This window comes from Mus musculus, chromosome 1 (assembly GCF_000001635.26).
Source record: "Mus musculus strain C57BL/6J chromosome 1, GRCm38.p6 C57BL/6J".
NCBI lineage: Eukaryota > Metazoa > Chordata > Mammalia > Rodentia > Muridae > Mus > Mus musculus.
Window position 1 is genome coordinate 174,427,354 of NC_000067.6, and position 22,465 is coordinate 174,449,818.

The 22,465-nt window shown below is 39.0% G+C and overlaps 2 protein-coding genes across 2 annotated transcripts; both read left to right on the top strand.

Moving 5' to 3' along the window:
- The first annotated feature begins 3,076 nt into the window (after nt 1-3,076).
- Nucleotides 3,077-4,031, top strand: Olfr414 (olfactory receptor 414). The gene has a single exon (NM_146761.2). It carries the CDS (start codon nt 3,077-3,079, stop codon nt 4,028-4,030), a length of 954 nt encoding a protein of 317 aa, NP_666972.2. The 3' UTR covers nt 4,031.
- A 17,240-nt stretch (nt 4,032-21,271) lies between these two features.
- Olfr220 (olfactory receptor 220) lies at nt 21,272-22,249 on the top strand. The gene has a single exon (NM_207694.1). The coding sequence runs from the start codon at nt 21,272-21,274 to the stop codon at nt 22,247-22,249; it is 978 nt and encodes a 325-aa protein (NP_997577.1).
- The last annotated feature ends 216 nt before the right edge of the window (nt 22,250-22,465 follow it).

The window sequence follows — 22,465 nt, forward strand, 5'->3', positions numbered from 1 at the left end:
CTAACTCACATAAGCATCTAGCCTGTCATTTCACCATTTTTGAAATTGAGGCTAATGGGCACTCAGGGGTACAAATTTTTTCCCAAGATCAAGGTAGGGGATAGTATCAAAGGAATTGCCCCCTGATTCTCATTCAACTTTCTTTTGAACACTTGCAAAAATCAATCTGTTTGAGAAAGAGCTGTTTCTCTTGCCAACTTCCCTGTTCAAAACCAATTTCTTCTTGATAGGAGTTGCATAATTGTGTGTTATGGCCTGAAATTGCCCCAGAGTATAAGCTAAGAGTGTCAGGGCCAGTCAGCATAGAAAGAATGAAGGACAGATAACGAAGTAGCAAATTTTCCTGTAAGCTAAAGGAGTGTCAGCTAATAGACCAATATGAACAGTTTTGATGACATATTGCTGTATAATTTCTGCATATAACTAATAAAATGTTGAAATAATTTGGTGTCATTGCTACAGAAAAGCCACTTTCATTCTCAGGGTAATTGTGTCACCTGGGGGACTTGGTTTACCAGTGTTTAGCATTCTACTGTGAGATGCAAGAGTGGGACTGATACTGGAACCTTCCTCATTTGGGGTAATATGTAGTCATGGTTGCATACAAGAATAAAAAAACTACAAAACACATTAACAGAATATGGCTTTTCAATAAAATTTTCATATTTTGTTTAATATAATTTTTCAAATGTTGACAGATATTTATACTGTTTGGGCTAAATATATGCTAATTATATGATATCTAGAGGAAAATCATTCATAAGTACTTGTAGTCTCAATAGTACAGAAACAACAACAAAAAGAGAAAAAAAACCCACATAGATACAGAGGAATTCATAAAAGAACTGCAATTATGAAAATATTGTAAAATGCCCTATATTGCAAGGCCTATGATATAATGATTGATAATATTACTATTTGTACTCATTTACATAATTTAAAACAAGTGTTAATGGAAATCATAGCATCGATATTTAGATTGAGTAGGTTGTAGAGGTGACATAGTGGTTTCATTTAGATTAGTTTTCCCAATGTGGTGGGATTAGGGTTCCTTAACTATTTCAGTGTCTGATTAAAATAGTTAACAACATGACATGTCACTTTTTTAAAGCTTTTTTGAGGAAGCAATATTGCATGCTTACATCCAACTGATACAGAATGTTCCTGTCAACCTTATGAGCTATCTGAAGTCAGATTTGAAACTTTTCCAACAGCCAGTTGAAGAAGTCAGGCATCTGGCAATACTGATAGGAGACCAGGATAGCCGAACAGATAGCTAGAGCAGGATGACCTCCTACTTTGTAGGCTTGTCAGTTTTCTGTAGCCACTACCATTTCATTACCATGGTAATGGTGGTACAAAACTATATTTACTTCTCAGAGTCTTTCGTGTTCAAAGTCTGTACCACTTTTCTAAAGTCAAGGTACTAGGACAGCCATGATTCTTCTAGAAACTTTGGGAGATAATTATTCTTTAGCTCTTCTAGCTTCTGGTAGCTTTTGGCATCCCTTAGTTTGTAGCCAAATCATTATTGTCCTTGAGACCAGCCCCATCTTCAAATCTGTGTTCCATCTTTATGTTGTCTTCTCGTCTGTAGGCCAGTCTCATATTCCCTTCTAGCCTTCCTTTAAAGTCTCCTGGGATTGGATGAAAGGGCACCTTGTTAATTCAGGACAATCTCTCCATTTGGCAATTATTTTTTGAATTTTTATTAGATATTTTCTTTAATTTACATTTCAAATGCTGTCCCCTTTCCTGGCTTCCCCTCTGAAAACCCCTTATCCTATCCCCCTACCCTGTTTCTAGGAGGGTACTCTCCTACCCACCCACCCACTCCAGCTTCTCCTTCCTGGCATACCCCTACACTGGGACATTGAACGTATGACAATTATTAATTTACATTATTAATTCAATCACATTTTCACAGCTTTTGTAACAGCCACAGGTTCCAGGGATTAGAACATGCGAAGCTTTTGTTTTGGCTTCCCAATACACTTGGCTTTAGTTGTATTTCTGCCTCTCTCTCTTTTCTCTCTCTCTCTCTCTCTCTCTCTCTCTCTCTCTCTCTCTCTCTCTCTCTCTCTGTGTGTGTGTGTGCGCACAAGAGTGTGTGTTTTGTATGAGTATGTGTATACATGTTTGTACACATGTGTGTGCATGAGTGTATGTGTGCATGTTTGTGTGTGTATACTCATGTATGAGTATGTGTGTTTGTATGTTTGTGTACATTTGTGTATGGGTGTGTGTATGTGTTTCTGTGTGTGTGTATGTGTGTGTGTCTGTGTGTGTGTGTATGTGTGTGTATGAATGCATGATCATGTGACTATGTGAATATAACACACAGCTGTTACATTTCTTTTATAGAAAATCTGAGTTTGTTCTCCAAGCTAGTCCTGAATTCTTGGCTTCAATCTTCCTGTCTCATTCTCCTGAGTAGCAGGGAGGACAAGAATGACCACTCTGTCTGGCATGGGCAGTCAATCAAACTAGTTCTAGGAATGAAACATTGTGAGTCTGGCATAAGGAATGACCTCAAACAAATTAAATGAAGCTCCTTTCTCCTCATCTCTGTACTGGATTGTTTCTCAAACTGTAATGAACTTCTTCCTGCTGAGCTGTCTTACGCTGTTGCTCCAGCAATCCCTGGGTTTCCACCATCTCCTAGTCAATTTCTCTACAGTGACAAGTCCCAAGGATCTGCCTTGATGCCCTTCTTTTCTTGTTTCATCCGATGAACATGGTGGGAAAGGGCATAGATTTTGAAAATGATTGAAAACTAAGACTGAAGATAACAAAGCAATCCTAAAGTCTCTAAGCGAGCATTCACTGAATCCTTAATGGGGGAGGGGCGGCTGGGGGGGGGTCTTTAGTTACCGAGTATTGTCTTCTAGACTGAGAATGTTTCCCTTGAAGCTGAACAGGGAAGGGGAAACATTTAGTAAGAATTGGTAATTTCCCGAATTGTTGAACATCTATAGGCGTGTAACCTGTTCGAGGCTGTTATTGCTTCGATGCACCTGCCTTTTAGCCTTTCTTATTCCTGTTACTTTTGCAGGCATTCAAGTGGACTGGCACCATGAGAAATCTGAGCGGAAGCCACGTGGAGGAGTTTGTCTTGGTGGGGTTTCCTACCTCTCGACCCTTCCAGGCACTCCTCTTTGTTTTCTTTTTTGCAATTTATCTGTTGACGTTACTGGAAAATGTACTCATTGTTTCGACAATCTGGCTCACCCCAAGCCTCCATCGCCCCATGTACTTTTTCCTCGGCCATCTCTCCTTCCTGGAACTATGGTACATCAATGTTACTATTCCCAGACTCTTGGGAGCCTTTCTTACCCAGGACGGTAGAGTCTCTTATGGAGGCTGCATGACCCAGCTCTACTTCTTTATTGCCTTAGCCTGCACTGAGTGTGTTCTGTTGGCAGTTATGGCCTATGATCGCTACCTGGCTATCTGTGAACCCCTTCGTTACCCTAGTCTCATGCCTCCCAGACTGGCCACTCGCCTAGCAGCTGCCTCTTGGGGCAGCGGGTTCTTCAGTTCCATGATGAAGCTGCTTTTCATTTCCAGGTTATCCTACTGTGGGCCCAATATCATCAACCACTTTTTCTGTGATATTTCTCCACTGCTCAACCTCACTTGTTCAGACAAGGAACAGGCCGAGTTAGTAGACTTCCTGCTGGCGCTGGTCATGATTCTGTTGCCTCTAGTGGCTGTGGTTTCCTCATATGCCGCCATCATTGTAGCCATCCTGAGGATCCCTACAGCCCAGGGACGCCACAAAGCCTTCTCCACCTGCACCTCCCACCTGGCAGTGGTGGTCATCTACTACTCGTCCACTCTCTTCACCTATGCACGACCCCGAGCCATGTACACCTTCAACTACAACAAGATCATCTCTGTGCTCTACACTGTCATTGTCCCATTCCTCAATCCAGCCATCTACTGCTTGAGAAACAAGGAGGTGAAGGATGCCTTCAGAAAGACGGTACTGGGAAGATGCCACCATCCTAGGGAAGGTCCAGATTGATGTGTGGCAGATCCCAGCAGAGAGGAAAAGAATTCGTACTAAGGATTTGATTATCAATCACAGAATGGCCTTAGAGGAAACGTCAATTAGCCAACATTTCAAATACTGCCTGCGAACCTCTTAATACATACCAAAACTAAAAAACAAAACAAAACAAAACAAAAAAAAACATTGATTGTATATAGACATTTGCACACTAAGGTTGGATTAGAAACACAAGAATTCGCTGTGGTGGAAGGCTTCCAGTGAAGATTCATTCCCTAAGGTCATGCCTTTTCACTTTGGGGTTTTGGTTTGCTTGTGTTTTGTCTTACTTATTTTCTGTTTGCTTTGATTTTACCTTGAAAGGTTCCATGGAGAAAGACATTGAAAAGAGAATGATTTTATGGTGGGTAGGGGGGAAATAAGGATATAGCAGGAGTTGGGGAGGGAAAAACCATGACCAGAAATATTGTGTGAAACATTTTTAATAAAAAAATTATTTAAAAACTGAAGATTCCTTAAAATATGTGAAGATTCTAAACAGGTATGTCTGTCATAAGCCTACCATGATTAATTTCAAGACTGCCTAAGAATAATTGTTTCACAACCAGTTTGAGATCCTCTGCTTTATATAGAGCTTATTATTTTATGTCTAAAAATCTGAAATAACAGGGTCTTCAAAGATCTATATTCTCAAATTCTACTTCCATTAAAAAGTGTAAAAGTATATATTATATACAACCTAAGATTAAATTTCATGGACTCTTATAGACTTAATTTTTACAGCTCTCAAAACCATTAACAGTCAAGATACTGGTATTCAGTCACACGTACATGAAGATGGCCAAATACCTTGAGATTTCTTCTCTTGAACCTCAGGAGGATATTAAGTTGGTTGGCTTAGTGGATATTGATTAAGTAGTCAACAAAATGTGTTAGAAAGCTTTTAATCAAGGCCACTGTCGTAGTCAAGTTTCTATTCCTGCACAAACATCATGACCAAGAAGCAAATTGCAGAGGAAAGGGTTTATTCAGCTTACATTTCCACATTGCTGTTCATCACTACAGGAAGTCAGGACTGGAACTAAAGCAGGTCAGAAATCAGGAGCTGATGCAGAGGCCATGGAGGGATGTTCTTTACTGGCTTGCCTCCCCTGGCTTGCTCAGCCTGCTCTCTTATAGAACCCAAGACTACCAGCCCAGAGATGGCTCCACCCAAAAGGGGCCTTTCCCACTTGATCACTAACTGAGAAAATGCCCCACAGCTGGATCACATGGAGGCCCTTCCCCAACTGAAGCTCCTTTCTCTGTGATAATTCCAACCTGTGTCAAGTTGACACACAAAACCAGCCAGTACAGCCACCTATTACTGCCTGGACCACAATATTTATCAAATACTTGTAATTTTACCCCTAGTCAAAGAATGAGAAGAGAAAACAATAAAAAACAAGAAAATGGCTGAGATCCAGAGACTAGCTAAAGACTTGTCTGTTCTGAATGGGATGTCTTACCTTTGCCCCCTTAAGTGTACATATTCTACCAAATTGTTTTGAGGTTTGGGGAGCTGTTTGAATTTTTTAGACACGATGTCACCTCATTCTGCTTTATACATTTGTTTACTCAAGCTTTTTTGCACATTGAACCAAATCAGTAGAGCACACAAAAGAATAAAATAAACATGAAATTGAACACATCCCAATACACACAGATTGTCTCTGTAGGTTTTCCTATACTAAGCCAGGCTGTGTGTGTTGATCTAGGAGTAAGGATTGACATTGAGCAAATAAATAAATAAATAAACAAACAAAAAACACTATGGATAATCTATGAAATCAGCAAAAACTATTCTGACCTACATAAAATAGCAGAATTGAAAGTAGCCTTAAACTCTTCTCTCCCTGTGACTCAGTTTCCATTGCAGTCCTTGTTACAGACTTAAAGAAAGCATGGAGTTTATGGTGAAAATTCCAAACCCTAGAAACAACAAATACCAGCTGTATCCTAGAGTTGCTACTTAGGAATCATACAATCATAGGCAAGGAAATTTAAATACTTATTCAAAATTTCTCTTCTTCATCGTGAAAATAACACCAACTATCTTATGAGCTTGTGTCAGGAGCCATAATGGGAGAAGCTAGTAACTACCAGGTAATTATCCTAAAATGGAATGCTTTGGATTATTATATAATCTGCAACAGGTATGTCCTTATTAAGCAAGGCTGTAAGGGATTCATTTTAGGAAATATTGCTGCTATTGATTGCTTTTCCTGTTATTATTAAACATACATAACAATCACTAAGTAATAACACATCTGTTTGGACAGATCTCTGCAGATCTACGAAGATGTACTGTCTTGCAGTGTTGCTATATAGACATATAGACGACTTAAGTCTTAATTATGATCCTATAAGAATTCCAAAAATTATATCTGTGATTATTAAGCTCTTTTATAGTGGGACTTTTATTAGGTCCTATTCTGATAGTCAAAACTGCAATGAGAACTCTGCCAGTCTCCCAAGTGTCACCAATTAATTGCTCTTAGATGGTAACCAGACTTTCTCCTACTCAGAGCACATTCCAGAGGTTATAAAACAATTAACTGAAGGTCATAAAAAGGGAACTAATGATTTATAATAGGTGCTAGGACAGAAGATAAAATATTGACTGGGTTTATCTATATAAAACTTCACTAATAACTTAATTATGGTTTTAAACCTTCAGTGAACCTATGGAGCTGAGACAGGTGATGGATGTTTAGCTAGATAATTACTCCTAAAGGATATGAATGTAAATGTTCTGTTGTAAACTTCTATTTCAATTTATGATTTGATTTTGTGTGTGAACTATTGATTAACTTTTTAACATGTGATCAGGTATTCTGAAAGATGTTTAAGGGCTGAGGACAAAGAGAGAAGTCAGAACAGAGGGTCTGAGGTGAGAGGAACTGAACTGAGAAAAACGGAACTGTGAGAGGGAACTGAGCTGAGGAGAAGTTTTTAGACAGTACACATTTTAGACAGAACTAAACTCAAGCAAATCTTAGGAGTATAGGCATAGCTTTCAGAGAAAAGGCATTGAGAATAAGAGCATTGTTGTGACATCAGAGCAGGAGAGAAGAAGATTAGGAGAACACAGAGTGGAATAACATAGAAACTATAGGAACAAAATACTAGAAATGTGCAGAATGCAGAGGGAAAGAGGAAAAAAGAAGGCGCTGTAGAAAGCAGATGAAGCAGGCAGGCTTCTCCTTATCATTGGACAGAACAGATCCCATGGTAAGGACAAGGTAGGCTTTGTCTTACTAAAAGAAACAAAGCTTTTTTCTTACAAGCATGGGTTTAATTCATTTAGCATTAAAAGGGTAGAGGCCTTTTCTTTCTCAGTGCAATAAAGATTGGAGCTCATTTTTCATCCAGAATGAGTGAGTTCTTTCTATGCCAGTGCTTGGTATTTTGCTCCATATGCATATGTAAGTATTCACGTGTGTGTAAGTATGTAGTTGTGAGAATGCATGCATGTGTGTGTGTAAGTATATAATTGTGAGAATGCATGCAAGTTTGGCCCAACTGGGTTTGAATAGAAATTTATAAATGAGTATGCATGAGTCTGTATATGAATTTATGTGAGATTATGCATATACATTTATGTAAAAGTTTTTCTTTCTGCAAGTGTTATTCTCTTCTGGTTCAATAGAAGTTTATTACTCCAAACTTCCCCATAGCCCAACAAGAAAGAGGCATCTGGGCAATAGGGAAAAGTTTCTAGCAATGAATCCTTTACTTAATCTCCTGCTGTTTTAGGATGGGGTGCTAAGTGCCTGAGACTGCAGTCTCTGGACTCAGAGGAACACAGAAGGCAGGTCAGCTACAATAGCATAGTAACTTAGACTTATATAAGTAAACTTTTTATTACACAGCAACCCTAAATACCTCATTAGACAAAGTCTCACCCCTGAATTTCTCGTTAAGACCAAGTCTTACCCTCTGCAGACACTCCGCTGACTCAAGAACTGACAAGAAAGAAGAACCCTACACCAGGGCTGGCCCCTGACAAGCTGGTGGATACTAAATAAATGTGCTGTGTCTAAGTAAAGGATTAAAAAAAATTCTTCTTCTCTGTGAAGAGATTTATTTATAGATACTGGGGATTAATTTCCTACCCGTTATGGCTCAGAAAGCTGATAAATGTTGCTAGGTAATATTGCCAATGATACAGATCTGTAATTGACCTCCAACTGGGTAAATTAAAAAGAGAAAGAAAGAAAGAAAGAAAGAAAGAAAGAAAGAAAGAAAGAAAGAAAGAAAGAAAGAAAGAAAGAAAGAAAGAAAGAAAGAAAGAAAGAAAGAAAGAAGGAAGGAAGGAAGGAAGGAAGGAAGGAAGGAAGGAAGGAAGGAAGGAAGGAAGGAAGGAAGGAAGGAAGGAAGGAAAGAAAGAAAGAAAGAAAGAAAGAAAGAAAGAAAGAAAGAAAGAAAGAAAGAAAGAAAGAAAGAAAGAAAGAAAGAAAGAAAGAAAGAAAGAAAGAAAGAAAGAAAGAAATCCTACCTTCAATCACTTTTCTCTTGCCCTATCATTTCCACTGAGGTCTAGAAGCTGGGCATACACATGGATCTGTTCTTTAGCAGTGTTGGCTCTTATAGAGTTGAAGTCAAAGTGGATGCTACACTCCTTTGTACCAACATTATATTTTGTAGTTAAGATTTTGAGCAGCAGTTTTGCCTGCTGCCAGCTTTAATTGGTCTTTCCCTGTAAGAGAGACTCCTATTACCACTATGTTGTGTTCTTTGGTTTCCTAGTCTATATGTTTCTCCAAGCTCCTTTGATGCCAAGCACAGAGTTCAGTCATGCGTTGCAGATACTAAGAAAAACTGGAGTATAACAGAACTAATTAACAGTAAACATTCATTAAATGCTAAAGATTCATTATTATCATCATCTTATTGTTAATACCAATCTAAGCTTTCTAAAGGTATTCCTCTCTGGTGAACTGTGTACTAAACTCACTCAATATTAGGGAGTTGTATTTTTCTAAGACACTTATGGAAAGCAAAGATACAGGAATCCTTGGAATTATTTGCAAAGGTAGTAAGCTGAATAATAAGTTGAACATTTCTAATTATAGACTACAAAATGATACCAAGGTGTCATTGGGTTGAGTAAATGAAGTTTTTCCTCTCTTTTTTTCATTTATTAAAAATAGATTTTGTTTTATCCAATATATATTACTTAGTTTTTTGCTTCCCTTTACTACCCCCAGTTCCTCCCTGCTTCCCCTCCAGTCTAAATCCACACCCTTTCTCTCTCTCATTAGGAAATAGACAGACACCTAAGAGATAATAATTAATAAGATATAGCAAAAATGCATCAGAATAGGACACAATACACAAGAATGAGAAAACAGGATCCATTCTTCTTTTTTTTTCTTTTTGCTTTTTTATTGAATATTTTCTTTATTTACATTTCAAATGTTATCCCCTTTCCCTAATTTCCCTCCCCCAGAAATCCCCTAACCCATCTTCCCTCTCCCTGCTTCTATGAGGGTGTTCCTCCACCCACCCACCCACCCACCTCCCCACCCTCAATTCCCCTACACTGGGGCATCTATTGATCCTTCATAGGACCAAGGACCTCTCCTCGCATTGATGCATGACACAGCCATCCTCTGCTACATATGCAGCCGGCTTATGTTTACTCTTTTGTTGATGGCTTAGTCCCTTGTGAGTGCTGGGTGAGGGAGGGGGTCTGGTTGGTTGATATTGTTGTTTTTCCTATAGGGTTGCAAACCCCTTCAAATCCTTCAGTCCTTTCTCTAATTCCTCTATTGAGGACCCCGTGCTCAGTCCAGTGGTTAGTTGTGAGCATCCACCTCTGTATTTGTAAGGCTCTGGCAGGGCCTCTCAGGAGACAGTTGTATCAGGCTCCTTTCAGCTTGCACTCCTTGACATCCACAAAAGTGTGTGGGTTTGGTAACTGTATATGGGCTGAATCTCTAGGGAGGGACATTCTCCAGATGGCCTTTCCTTCAGTCTCTGCTCTACACTTTATCTCCATATTTGCTCCTGTGAGAATTTCGTTCTCCTTCTATGAAGAAATAAAGCACCCACACTTTGGTCTTCCTTCTTCTTGAGCTACATATGGTCTGTGAACTGTATCTCAGATATTCTGAGCTTTTGGGCTAATATTCACTTATCAGTGAGTGCATACCATATGTGTTGTTTTGCAATTGGGTAACCTCACTCAGAATGATATTTTCTAGTTCTATCTAGTAGTATCTATTGTGAATTCATCGTTTTTAATAGCTGAGTAGTATTCCATTGTGTAAATGTACCTCATTTTCTGTATCCATTCTTCTGTTGAAGGACATCTGTGTTCTTTCCAGCTCCTAGCTATTATAAATAAGGCTGCTATGAACGTAGTGGAGCATGTGTCCTTATTACATATTGGAGCATCTTCTGGGTATATGCCCAGGGGTGATATACCTGAGTCCTCAGGTAGTATTATGTCCAATTTTCTGAGGAACCACCAAACTGATTTCCAGGGTGGTTGTACCAGCTTGTAATCCCATCAGCAATGGAGGAGTGTTCCTCTTTCTCCACGTCTTTGCCAGCATCTGCTGTCACATGAATTTTTGATATTAGCCATTCTGACTGGTGTGAGGTGGAATCTCGGGGTTGTTTTGATTTGCATTTCCCTGATGACTAAGAACGTTGAACATTTGTTTAGGTGCTTCTGGGCCATTTGATATTCCTCAGTTGAAAATTCTTTGTTTAGCTCTTAACCCCATTTTTAATAGGGTTATTTGATTCTCAGGAGTCTAACTTCTTGAGTCAAGTCTCTGAAGAAAGAAATTGAAGAAGATCTCAGAAGATGGAAAGATCTCCCATGCTCATGGATTGGCAGGATTAATATAGTAAAAAATGTCCATCTTGCTTGCCAAAAGCAATCTACAGATTCCATGCAATCCCCATAAAAATTCCAAATCAATTCTTAATAGAGTTAGAAAGAACAATTTGCAAATTCATTTGGAATAATAAAAAACCCAGGATAATGAAAACTATTCTCAACAATAAAAGAACTTCTGAGGGAATCACCATCCCCGACTTTAAGCAGTATTACAAAGCAATAGTGATAAAATTAAAAAAAAAAAAGCATGGTATTGAGACAGGCAGAAAGATCAATGGAATAGAATTGAAGACCCAGAAATGAACCCACACACATATGGTCACTTGATATTTGACAAAGAAACTAAAACCATCCACTGGAAATAAAGACAGCATATTTAACAAATGGTGCTGGTGCAACTGGTTGTCAGCATATAGAAACATGCAAATTGACCCACTCTTATCTCCTTGTACAAAACTCAAGTTCAAGTGGATCAAGGACCTCCACATAAAACCAGAAACACTGAAACTTATAGAGGAGAAAGTGGGAAGATCCTCGAACATATGAACACAGAGGAAATTTTCCTGAACAGACCACCAATGGCTTATGCTCTAAGATCAAGGATCGACAAATGGGACCTCATAAAATTGCAAAGCTTCTGTAAGGCAAAGAACACTGTCAATAGGACAAAATGGTAACCAACACATTGGGTAAAGGTATTTACCAATCCTACATCTGATAGAGGGTTAATATCCAATATATACAAAGAATTTCTCTCTTTTTTTTAATTATATGTTTTCTTTATTTACATTTCAAATGTTATCCCGTTTCCTGGTTTACTGTCTGAAAAACCCCTATTCCATCCCCCCTCCTCCTGCTCATCAAGCCACCTACTCCCACTTTCCTGTCCTGGCATTCTCCTACACTGGAGCATTGAACCCTCACAGGACCAAAAGTCTCTCCTCTCACTGATGTCCAACAATACCATCCTCTGCTAAATATGCAGCTGGAGCCATGGGCCACTCCATATGTAATCTCTGATTGGTGATTTAGTCCCTGGAAGCTCTGGGAGTACTGGTTGGTTCATATTGTTGTTCCTCCTATGGTGCTGGAAACCCTTACAGGTCCTTTGGTCCTTTCTCTAACTCTTCCTTTGGGGGATCCACTCTTCTGATGCATCCAAAGAAATACATCTTAACATCAAGGATAGACATCACCTCTGGGTAAAAGAATAGAAAAAATATATTCCAAACAACTGGACTTGGGCAAACCAATGTAGTCATTTTAATATCTGACAAAACAGACTTCAAACCAAAACTAATCAGGGAAAGACTGTCCACACTCATCAAAGAAAATATCCACCAAGAGGATATTGCAATTCTTAAGGTCTATGTACCAAACACAAGGACACACAAGTTCACACAAATGCTAGGCCTCTAAGAAGTTTCTCCTCTTAAAAGGGATAAGAATGTATCACGAGCCTTTGTTAGAATATCAAGCATAAAACATTCTTTCCTTAGCCATTTTAGCCTTGTTTCCATACTTGATACTCCCGTAAAGGTATGCTTTCACTGTACATGAAAATGAGCCAGACAATGCCATCTGATATGAAAACTGCTCTTCCCTTTTGACATGCATTCCCATTATCCAGTGAGAATATTCTTGCATTGTTTTATGCCAAGTGTAGAAGGTTTTTACATGTATTAATTGATGTTGATGGGTTTCTTACTATTTCTTTCATATTTGTCTCAAAATATTCTGTTATTTTTGCCCAGTGTGCATTTAACTCAAGTGTAGTATCCAAGGGTCTTGCTATTAATTCATTACCAACTGATGAAGGAAATGTGGAACTGGAAAGATGGTTTGGCAGTTAAGGATACTTGGAGTTCTTGGAGAGGACCCAAGTTTAATTCTCAGAACCCACACAGGTGGCTCACACTTGTCTATAACTCCAGCTTCAGAACATCGAAAAGCCCTCTTCTGAATCCATTTTGCTTGAGAAAAGGTCTCATGTATCCCTGTTTGGCCTCAAATTCATTGTGTAATGAATAGTGACCTTGAACACCTGATTCAACTGTCTCTGCCTCCTGAGCATTCAGACTGTAGGTGTGTGCCACCATACCTGTTTTATGTGGGAGTAGGGCCTGAATCTAGGGGATTCACACAATGCTAGGCCAGCACTACACAGAGTTCCATCCCTATCCTGAGATCTTTTCTTTTTTTTTTTAATTTTAAATTTTTGTATGTATTTTTTTTTATTTTAAATTTTTGTATGTATTTTTTTTTGAGATCTCTTCTTGAGAAGATCAGGCTAGCACAGAGCAGTAGTGTTTGTTTGTTTGTTTTTCACCTTCTGAGTTTAGATTTGATGCCTGGAACCACTATAGCTATCATTAAGGAAATAATCACGAGGATTAAATTAAGAGACTGCGGTTGACAATGTGGTTCAAATTCTAGAGACATATATTAAATTATAATAATCTTATAATGTACAATTTAATGGTGATAAATTGGAATGTGTAATTATTTAATTATAGTTAATCCATTTGTCAACACATTCTAAGCGCCTTGTGTGATTCATTAATGTTCACCCTTTTGTCATTTTCAACATCATTCTGTACTTTTTTACCAATATACCTATTCTATTGATCATTTGTCAAAACAACTCTTAAACTATGGTTAGAAAATGTGCTTGATCATTTTAATTTCTGTATTAAACTGCTTTACATTTGGTTTATAGTCTTATAGACTGATAAATAATTTTAATTTTAATGTTTTTAATAACTTTTTTGCTGATTTGAGATTTTTGTGTAATATATTCAGATTTTATTCCTCCCATGGATCAGTAAGATAGAGCACCACCAAAGAACCAGTGGTGAGCTTGAAGACCACTGAAAGAGGAAGAACATAGCATCCTGTCTCGGGAGGGCCGAGTTTCCTTTGGGGGGGTTTTATGGCAATAGTAAATAAAGGTGCATAACTGCTAGTTGCTCCTAGACATATGAGCCATTACCTTTTAATCTGGGACTGTTGCTAATATTTTTAAATGGCTGCCCCCACTTCTTTCTCATCTCCAGAGAAGTTCAGCCTCCTCCATTGGTTGAGACCCTTCATTGTGGGTGCCATGTTCCTGCTCATGTTCTGCTGTGACTATGGCTCATAGACTAGGTACCCTAGGTACCTAGGTGCTATAGTTGTGTGAACCTATAAAACACCACATGGATCTGAACACACTTCCAAACTCATACCAGAGGCTTCCTGAAACTATCTTGAAATGAAAAGACAAAATACAAACATGTTCTTATGATTTCTTTTGTAAACACATATTTCATCTGGATGTGATATATATGTATATAATGTATATACAAGACTAATGCATAAGAAACAGCCATGTATAGAGGCAACAATTATAAGTATGGTATCTGAGTGTTGGATGTTTGAAAATCTGTGTATGCTCATATATCAAAATCCCCAAGTAAGGATGAATACATGTCATACTTTTCTAAATAGCTCACATTATAATCATCTGTCCTTGGAAGAACTTATTATTTTTAAGTCTGTTTACAGGAAAAGAATCACACACACACACACACACACACACAATTTTACTTCCACCTTCTATATCCCTGGAGTCTGATTGGAAAGACAAAGCCATGAACTTCCACTCTAAGGTCCCTCCTGTGACCTGAGGTCTCACTTAGGTTCTTCCCTATGATTCCCCCAGGATGTCCTTGAGCTCTGGAAGGGCCAAATACTTGTCTTAAGACTGTGTCTCTTGAGAGGTCCCCCGAGGGTAGGAGGGAGCTGGTTTCTGCTCATCCAGTATCATGTGGAAAGCAAGGGGATGCACAAATAGCTCCATTTGGTCAGTGCCTGCTTCCAGCTCATAAATAAACAGACTTGGGCAGCTATCTAGGCTGTGAACAATGTCTTCCTTCCTATCTACATGATTTCTCCTCATTTCTCAGCACAGTCTGGAGATCCTTAAGACGGGTAGGAAAAGAGTTACATCACCAGAAAAACGGTCAGTTGAAAAAAAAAAAAAAACTTGTGTTTTCAAAAGGAGAATTTGTTCAGATTTTAGTTGTTTTCTTGAAGAAAAGCAGGGAATAATTGAAGATTACTTTTCTTAAATTGAGACTTGATCAGGATTTTTAATTCATTTACTTTAAAGATAGTTTATCTTGTTTGAGCCTTTGATGAGCAGTGTTACAACATGGTAAGGAGGAAATGTCACATATATACAGAGCAATTAAACAGAAATCTCTTTAGCAGCTGTGTCAAGCCTTAGGAAAAATCCAAGGGACTAGGAGCTGTTGGGTGTCATTAAATCTGTTGCTTCAAATTTTTCCTATGAAAAACCACTCTAGGTAAAATGGGCACAAGGCTCTGCCAGCTACCGTGTCACCTATCCTACTAAAATCCATGTGTTGTGTCATCTAAACCCACTGACTTACAAAGTCAGAATCCTGGTCTGTAGATGTGCAAGCCTCCCTTCTTCAGAAGGAGGGGGGAGAATAACACGTGACAGCACCAGGGTGAATACATGCATGAGGACTACTAGAGGTGTGAGTATATGTGCATGCTTTTTATTTTAAATAAGGGCAGCAGCTATCAAGTAAGAGGCCAGCTACTGCACTTCGTAGAAGACGACTATTTAACTGTTATTTATAGTACTGGAGAGGTAGAAGGAAAGTCTGCCCTTCCTCTGTATCGATTGTTCAAAAATGCATCATGTAGTCACATTTATATTCAACTAGAAACCCTAGAATATGCTACAGATTAATGGGGTTCAAAATAAGATCACGAGATTCTAGCCACTTTCCTCTCTTGGGAAAATAATTATTGCAAACAAATCCTGTAGTGTTGAAAAGTTACAAAGACTAGAGTGGTTTAGGGGTGTATGCATATCCCCCCCCCTACAGTTTTGAAACCTAATTCAGTAAAAACTAAGCTAATCAGATGAGATCACTATATGACAGGTAATTAATTATTCTGCCCTGAATCAAACTTACGTACTAAAGCCCTGAACCAGAATTGTTGCTAAGAATTCTGTGAAAGGAGAGCTGCATTGGGATTGTATCCCCTCACACTGATTTGGAAGCACGGGGATGTTTTTCTTCCATTTAAAAATGTCTGGCCATTTAATACTCAAGACATATAGTCTACCTCAGACTAGCATACATTACTCTTACTTTCCTATGGGACCTGGTAAAAAACTAGACTGGGCATAGATTATCTGTCACATCTCTCACTAGTTGTCCCCACTGTAGAGATATTCTTATCTACAATTTCACTAATCCATCCTCACAGAGCTCATGTGGAAATTTTAAAATAATTGCTATCTCAAGAATTTTGCCCAAATAAAATTTCTTTTCTGGCCATCATTTGCTCACAAACAACAAAACATTTTTCTTTCTAAGGGCATTATCATCCTGGTTTTCTTGTTAATTACCTGTAGAGGCAGACCATTGCCACCCCTCTTCTGGGAAATCAGAGGCAGAGCCTCTCCTCTTCACTGGTGGAAGGCTCAAGGGCAGGTATTACTCCCCACCCTGTCTTCAGGATAAAATAAAGCCTTAATCCCTACAAGTGCTTTTTGAAGCATTCTGGTCTTACTCTCATGAAATGGCCTAAGTATCATTGTAAGAATGATCTCAGACAAAAAGACCCAAGACCCTAATTATATTTAGAAATTGGACGGAGTTCCTATGCTGACCAGACGTGGTGGGGCATTTGAATGTTAGATACGCATGGTTCTGATTTCAGAAAGCAAATCGGTGCTTTGGTGAAAGAATAACAACATCCTATGCAACCCCAGGACACAGATCATGGACTCAAAAATGTGCAATCTCTGTGTTCTGAAGAGAAAGGCTATGACCTCCAACCACAGACTCTTTCTTAATTGGTGATATTGTTTTAGGTACTGAAACTTCCATCCCTTGTAGGATGGGTAGAAACATTGGTCAGTGCCTTGTTATTCATAAATTTGGAAGAGTTTTAAATCTTTTAAACTATCTGGTTCCATGCAGTCCCCAAATTCATGTAGCTAATATTTAACATCCCCCTTTTACTTCTTTAGCTATGTGTGTCTCTCTGTGCATGCGTGCTCACACCTACACACACACACACACACACACACACACACACACACACACATACACACATACACCCATACATACATTTATAGGTATACAATAGACATAAAGCAAAAAAAAGTTGTGCAATGCATTTTTATAATTCTATTGAAATAAAACAATCAGTTAAGGTGATTTTCCCATAGAACTGACATTGTGTTGTATAATTAATTTAATTTAATTAAATATGTAAGATAACCAAGATTGAAGATTACTAGGGACTGGTACATAATCATTAACAAATGGCTACTCTGGCAACATATAGCCATTTAACTTTAGAGAAAACGCTAACATCTTAAATCATCTTAAATCGTCTTCTCTGTTAGAAAGAAAAAATCCTAAAGATAAATACCATTGATTTTATGATATTATTATTTGGGAATTTCCTCTAGCTCTTGATTCTCATTTCAGGCCTTTAATTACTTCTTAAATTTTTTTCTCATATAGAGCTCTATGAAAACTAAAGATAGAACTTAAGGTTCAGTCTCAAAACATAGACAATGAGATGGTCATAAACACCCAAGGCGACAGCACTCCTGAGGCTAAGACAGGAGCCTGAGGTTCTCTCTCTCTCTCTCTCTCTCTCTCTCTCTCTCTCTCTCTCTCTCTCTCTCTCTCTCTCTCTCTCTCTCTCTCTCTTTCTCTCTCTCTCTCTCTCTCTCTCTCTCTGTGTGTGTGTGCGTGTCTGTCTGTCTGTCTGTCTGTCTCTCTCTCCCTCTCTCTGTCTCTCTCATACACACACACATCATATATGTTTGTATGTGTCCCACTTAATACCATTTATCCTCACATATACATATACTAAAGCAATTGTATATTGATTATTTAATCTCAATTCTGTCACTGAGGCTAGTAAGCTACTAGCAGTGTCATTATGAGATAAATATTGAACATTCCCTAGATCAATTGGGGAGCATGACACATATTCCTGCTAAGTCCCTGACTGCAGAGTTCTCTGGGAATGGCATCAGTGTGCTTTCAGATACGCAGAGTGAGGCAGCTCTCAGCAGTGGTGATGCTTTCATGCATTGGACACAACCTCCCCAGGACTTGGTTGCTGCAGAACACCCTCTGGAGGCGAGGCGACTCAGTAAGAAAGTCACAGTCTCTCTCTCTCTCTCTCTCTCTCTCTCTCTCTCTCTCTCTCTCTCTCTCTCTCTCTCTAGTCTCAGAAACTGGTAGGATGTGATTCAAACAAGCCAGCCCTGGAGATTTGGAGCCTCAACTCCTTAGTATATTTACATTGTGTGTATCTTTGATAAAACATTCTCTCAGTTCATGTATTCATTTTCTTGCTGATCAAAATACAACAATTATATATATTCCAATATTATAGTTTAATTCCATAGTTTATACCTCTATTTACTATGATAGGTTAGAGTTTCAATGCAACGATATTGCACTTCTAATTATTAATTTTACTCAATGACTAAAGATCTCAGAGCTAAGACTCACGGTATAAGGAAGAAATGGTTCAGACAGACTCTGATATACTGTCTGATACTCTCTTCTGTCTATTTTTCCATGTGTCTTATGTTAATTTATCTCTGGTTCTGAACACGTGTCTGGACATCTTTATTGCTGTTGGGTATCAAAGAGGAAGGAATGAGGGTGACATGGTTTCAATGAAAGCATTTCCTTTGTGTTCTTTGTGTGTTGGATGATATCCTAGAGCCAGCTTAGAACTATATTGTCTGTTATGATTCTTTAGAGGCAATGGGAAATGCTTGCAGAATAACACACGTTCTTTTCTCCTTTTATTTTTATTATTAGTTAATCTTTTTTTCCACTCTAGTCGCTATCCTTCTCCGATCTGCCCTCCAACTGTTCCTCATCCCATTCCGCCTCCCCTGTCTCCAAGAGGATGTCCCCACCACCCCTCACACCTCCACCTCACCGGACCTCCCCACTCCATGGGGCTTCACATCTCTTGAGGGTTAGGTGTGTCTTCTATCACTGAGGCCAGATCCAGCAGTCCTTGGCTACATATGTATCAGGAACCTCATATACATATAGGCACCAGCTAGTGCATGCTGCCTCATTGGTTTGCCTGTCATTTTCTAGAATGTAAAAATGTGTGCAGTAACTGACCTAAGCACTTGGATCTGGAAGTTGAAACATACTAGCATAGACCAAAAATCATCCCCCAAACAGCAACGCAAACCCTTGTTAGTCGAAAAGGAATGATTTAAATGGAGATGTAGAGAAAGAAAGACAAATAGAAATTGAATTCAGAGATTAAAAGAAAAAAAGATGATGAAGAAAAATCTGAGGACTCCTAAATCTCACATTTGTAATCCCTACTGACACCACAGTTCTACTAGTGAAGATTAGACTGTGGTCATCAATGTCTCATTTTTGCTTTTATGTATGCATGGAGATGTATGCGCATATGAAACTATATCCTGGATCAATGAGATGGGCCAGCAGGATTCTTGCCACCTCATCTCTGATGACTGGAGTTCTATCTGCAGAATCCACATAATAAAAGACAGAACAAACTCATGTAGATTTTCCTGTGACTTCAACACACACACACACATGAATGCATGCACACCCACAAATGATTAAATGCAAAAATAATTAAAGAAAATTGCATTCCAGCATAAAACAAATGTTAAATTTGCTCAGCAGTTTCTCTCTCTCTCTCTCTCTCTCTCTCTCTCTCTCTCTCTCTCTCTCTCTCTCTCTCTCTCCTCTCTCCTCTCTCCTCTCTCCTCTCTCCTCTCTCCTCTCTCCTCTCTCTTTCTTCCCCCTCCCCTCTCTGTTTGACCATTGCTTCAGGAAATGGCCCTCTCTGATTTGTTCTATATATTTATGCCCTAAAAACATTGATGTTGAGAAATAAGGAACAGGAATGACTGGAGGAAAAAAAAAAGGACAAATTGTAAAAGTGCTGGAAACCAGGGACTGCTTCTGTTCTGAGAAGTTCTGGAGGAAGTCTCAGCCCATCCTTGAGAGGGGCCATGCTTGGCTTAAGTACCAGAAAAGAAGTCCTACTAACAGAAAAGATTTTTGTACTATCATTCCCAAATCAATGAGTTCTTTAACATTCAGAAAACTGTCAATTTCTTCCTCCTTTTCCATTAACAAATAGCTGACATTTTCACCATTTCATTTTTCAGTTTTCTTATTGGTAAGATGGGGAGGGGCAAATTATAGAGAAGAAAATGTGTGTTGATTTGGGCCTAAGAACAGTAGCTTTGAAAAAATAGCAGGGCTGGTGAGATGGCTCAGGGGTTAAGAGCACCGACTGCTCTTCCAAAGGTCCTGAGTTCAAATCCCAGCAACCACATGGTGGCTCACAACCATCTGTAACGAAATCGGATGCCTCTTCTGGAGTGTCTAAGACAGCTACAGTGTATTTACATATAATAAATAAATAAATATTAAAAAAAGAAAGTATTATTTAAAAAAAAAAAAAGAAAAAATAGCAGTAGATACCTATAGGAACTTAAATGCTAAATCCCATTTGATGTTTACAAAATGCAGATGGCATCCTATGATGCTTACCTAAAAATAAAATAACAAATATTTTTGAAAGCTTATATGCTATGTTCTCTTAGCTAGACAACAACAAGGGTGGGGTTTAAACCTATATTTGTCATATTGTCCATCGAGATGGCTATACAGTGGATTGGATTGAAAGAAATGTCCATCAAATTATTCATCCAACTTTATCCTCTGAGAAGGTTGTAAGTGTTCATATAGCACTTTTATTTGATATGAACCTGTAGGTGTGTACAACTGTTGCTTTGTAATACTTTAGGTTAAACAAATCTGTCTCTATTTTGCAGATAAGTAGGAGACTGAAACTAACCTCCTCATCATACAAATTACACCTAGTGAGAAACTGAATCTCCTACTTCTCTTACACTGGGATACAAGGGATGCTTTGACCATAGTGAAAGGGTGATATAAAGATGCAAAGGGCCTGCCTTATGCCCAGCAGTGATATGCTGAAAAAGCACAGTGCTTGGACTCCAGAGGTCTAATTGTACTGCTCTATGACCTGGACAAATCACACCTCATAAGCTAATATTTTAAAACTCAAAATACAGACTCCCTATACCTAATTGATGCTCAAGAGTTTCAGTTCATAATTCAAGTAGACACAAATACATAAAAGCAGGAAGGCTCTCATTAGGATTAATTGCTAGAGGCAGGTTGTCAGTTTAATCAATCTCAGGGTAGTTCTTGGGACACAGAAGGAACTGACGTTGCCTATGCACACAGCCAGCCATGGTTATCAAGGGTCTGCAAGTAGACAATTGGACTGAGACAACACATTTTGTTCTTCTTGGATTTCCATCACGACCAGCCTTCCAGTTTCTGCTCTTCTCTGTCTTCCTGGTAACCTATCTGCTGACACTGGCAGAGAACCTTCTCATCATCCTGGCCATACGCAGTGATGGGCAACTGCACAAGCCCATGTACTTCTTTCTAAGCCACCTCTCTTTCCTAGAGATGTGGTATGTCACTGTCATCAGTCCCAAGATGCTGGTAGACTTCCTCAGCAAGGACAAGAGCATCTCATTCAATGGCTGCATGACACAACTTTACTTCTTTGTGACCTTTGTCTGCACTGAGTACATACTCCTTGCTGTCATGGCCTTTGATCGCTATGTAGCCATTTGCAATCCACTACGCTACCCTGTTATTATGACCAACCAGCTCTGTGGAGTAATGGCTGGGGGATGCTGGTTCTGTGGGCTCATGACTGCCATGATCAAGATGGTTTTCATAGCTCGACTGCGCTACTGTGGCACACCACACATCAATCACTACTTCTGTGATATCTCTCCACTCCTCAATGTCTCCTGCGAGGACTCCTCTCAGGCAGAGCTAGTAGACTTCTTCTTGGCCCTCATGGTCATTGCTGTCCCTCTTTGTGTGGTTGTGACATCTTATGCCATCATCCTTGTCACCATTCTCAAGATCCCGTCAGCTCAGGGTCGTCAAAAGGCCTTCTCCACCTGTGCCTCTCATCTGACAGTTGTAACTCTTTTTTACTCCACAACACTTTTTACTTATGCCCGTCCTAAGCTCATGTATGCCTACAATTCAAACAAAGTGGTGTCAGTTCTCTACACTGTTGTTGTTCCCCTTCTCAACCCCATCATATACTGTTTGAGAAATCGTGATGTAAAAATGGCCCTAAAAAAGACTATACTTTGCAATAGAAGTGGTTCTGGGGGAGATGGGGATTTTAGTAGTTAAAAAATTTACAGAATCACACTGGAGCGATAGCTCAGCAGTTAAGAGCACTAGATACGCTTCTAGAGAACCTCAGTTCAATTCCCAGCACTCACATGGGAGTTCACAACCCTCTGTTAGTCCAGTTTCAAGAGATCTAATGCCCTTTTCTAGCCTCCACTGGCAACATGAAGCACATGGTGCACAGACATACACAAACCACCCATATGCATAAAATAA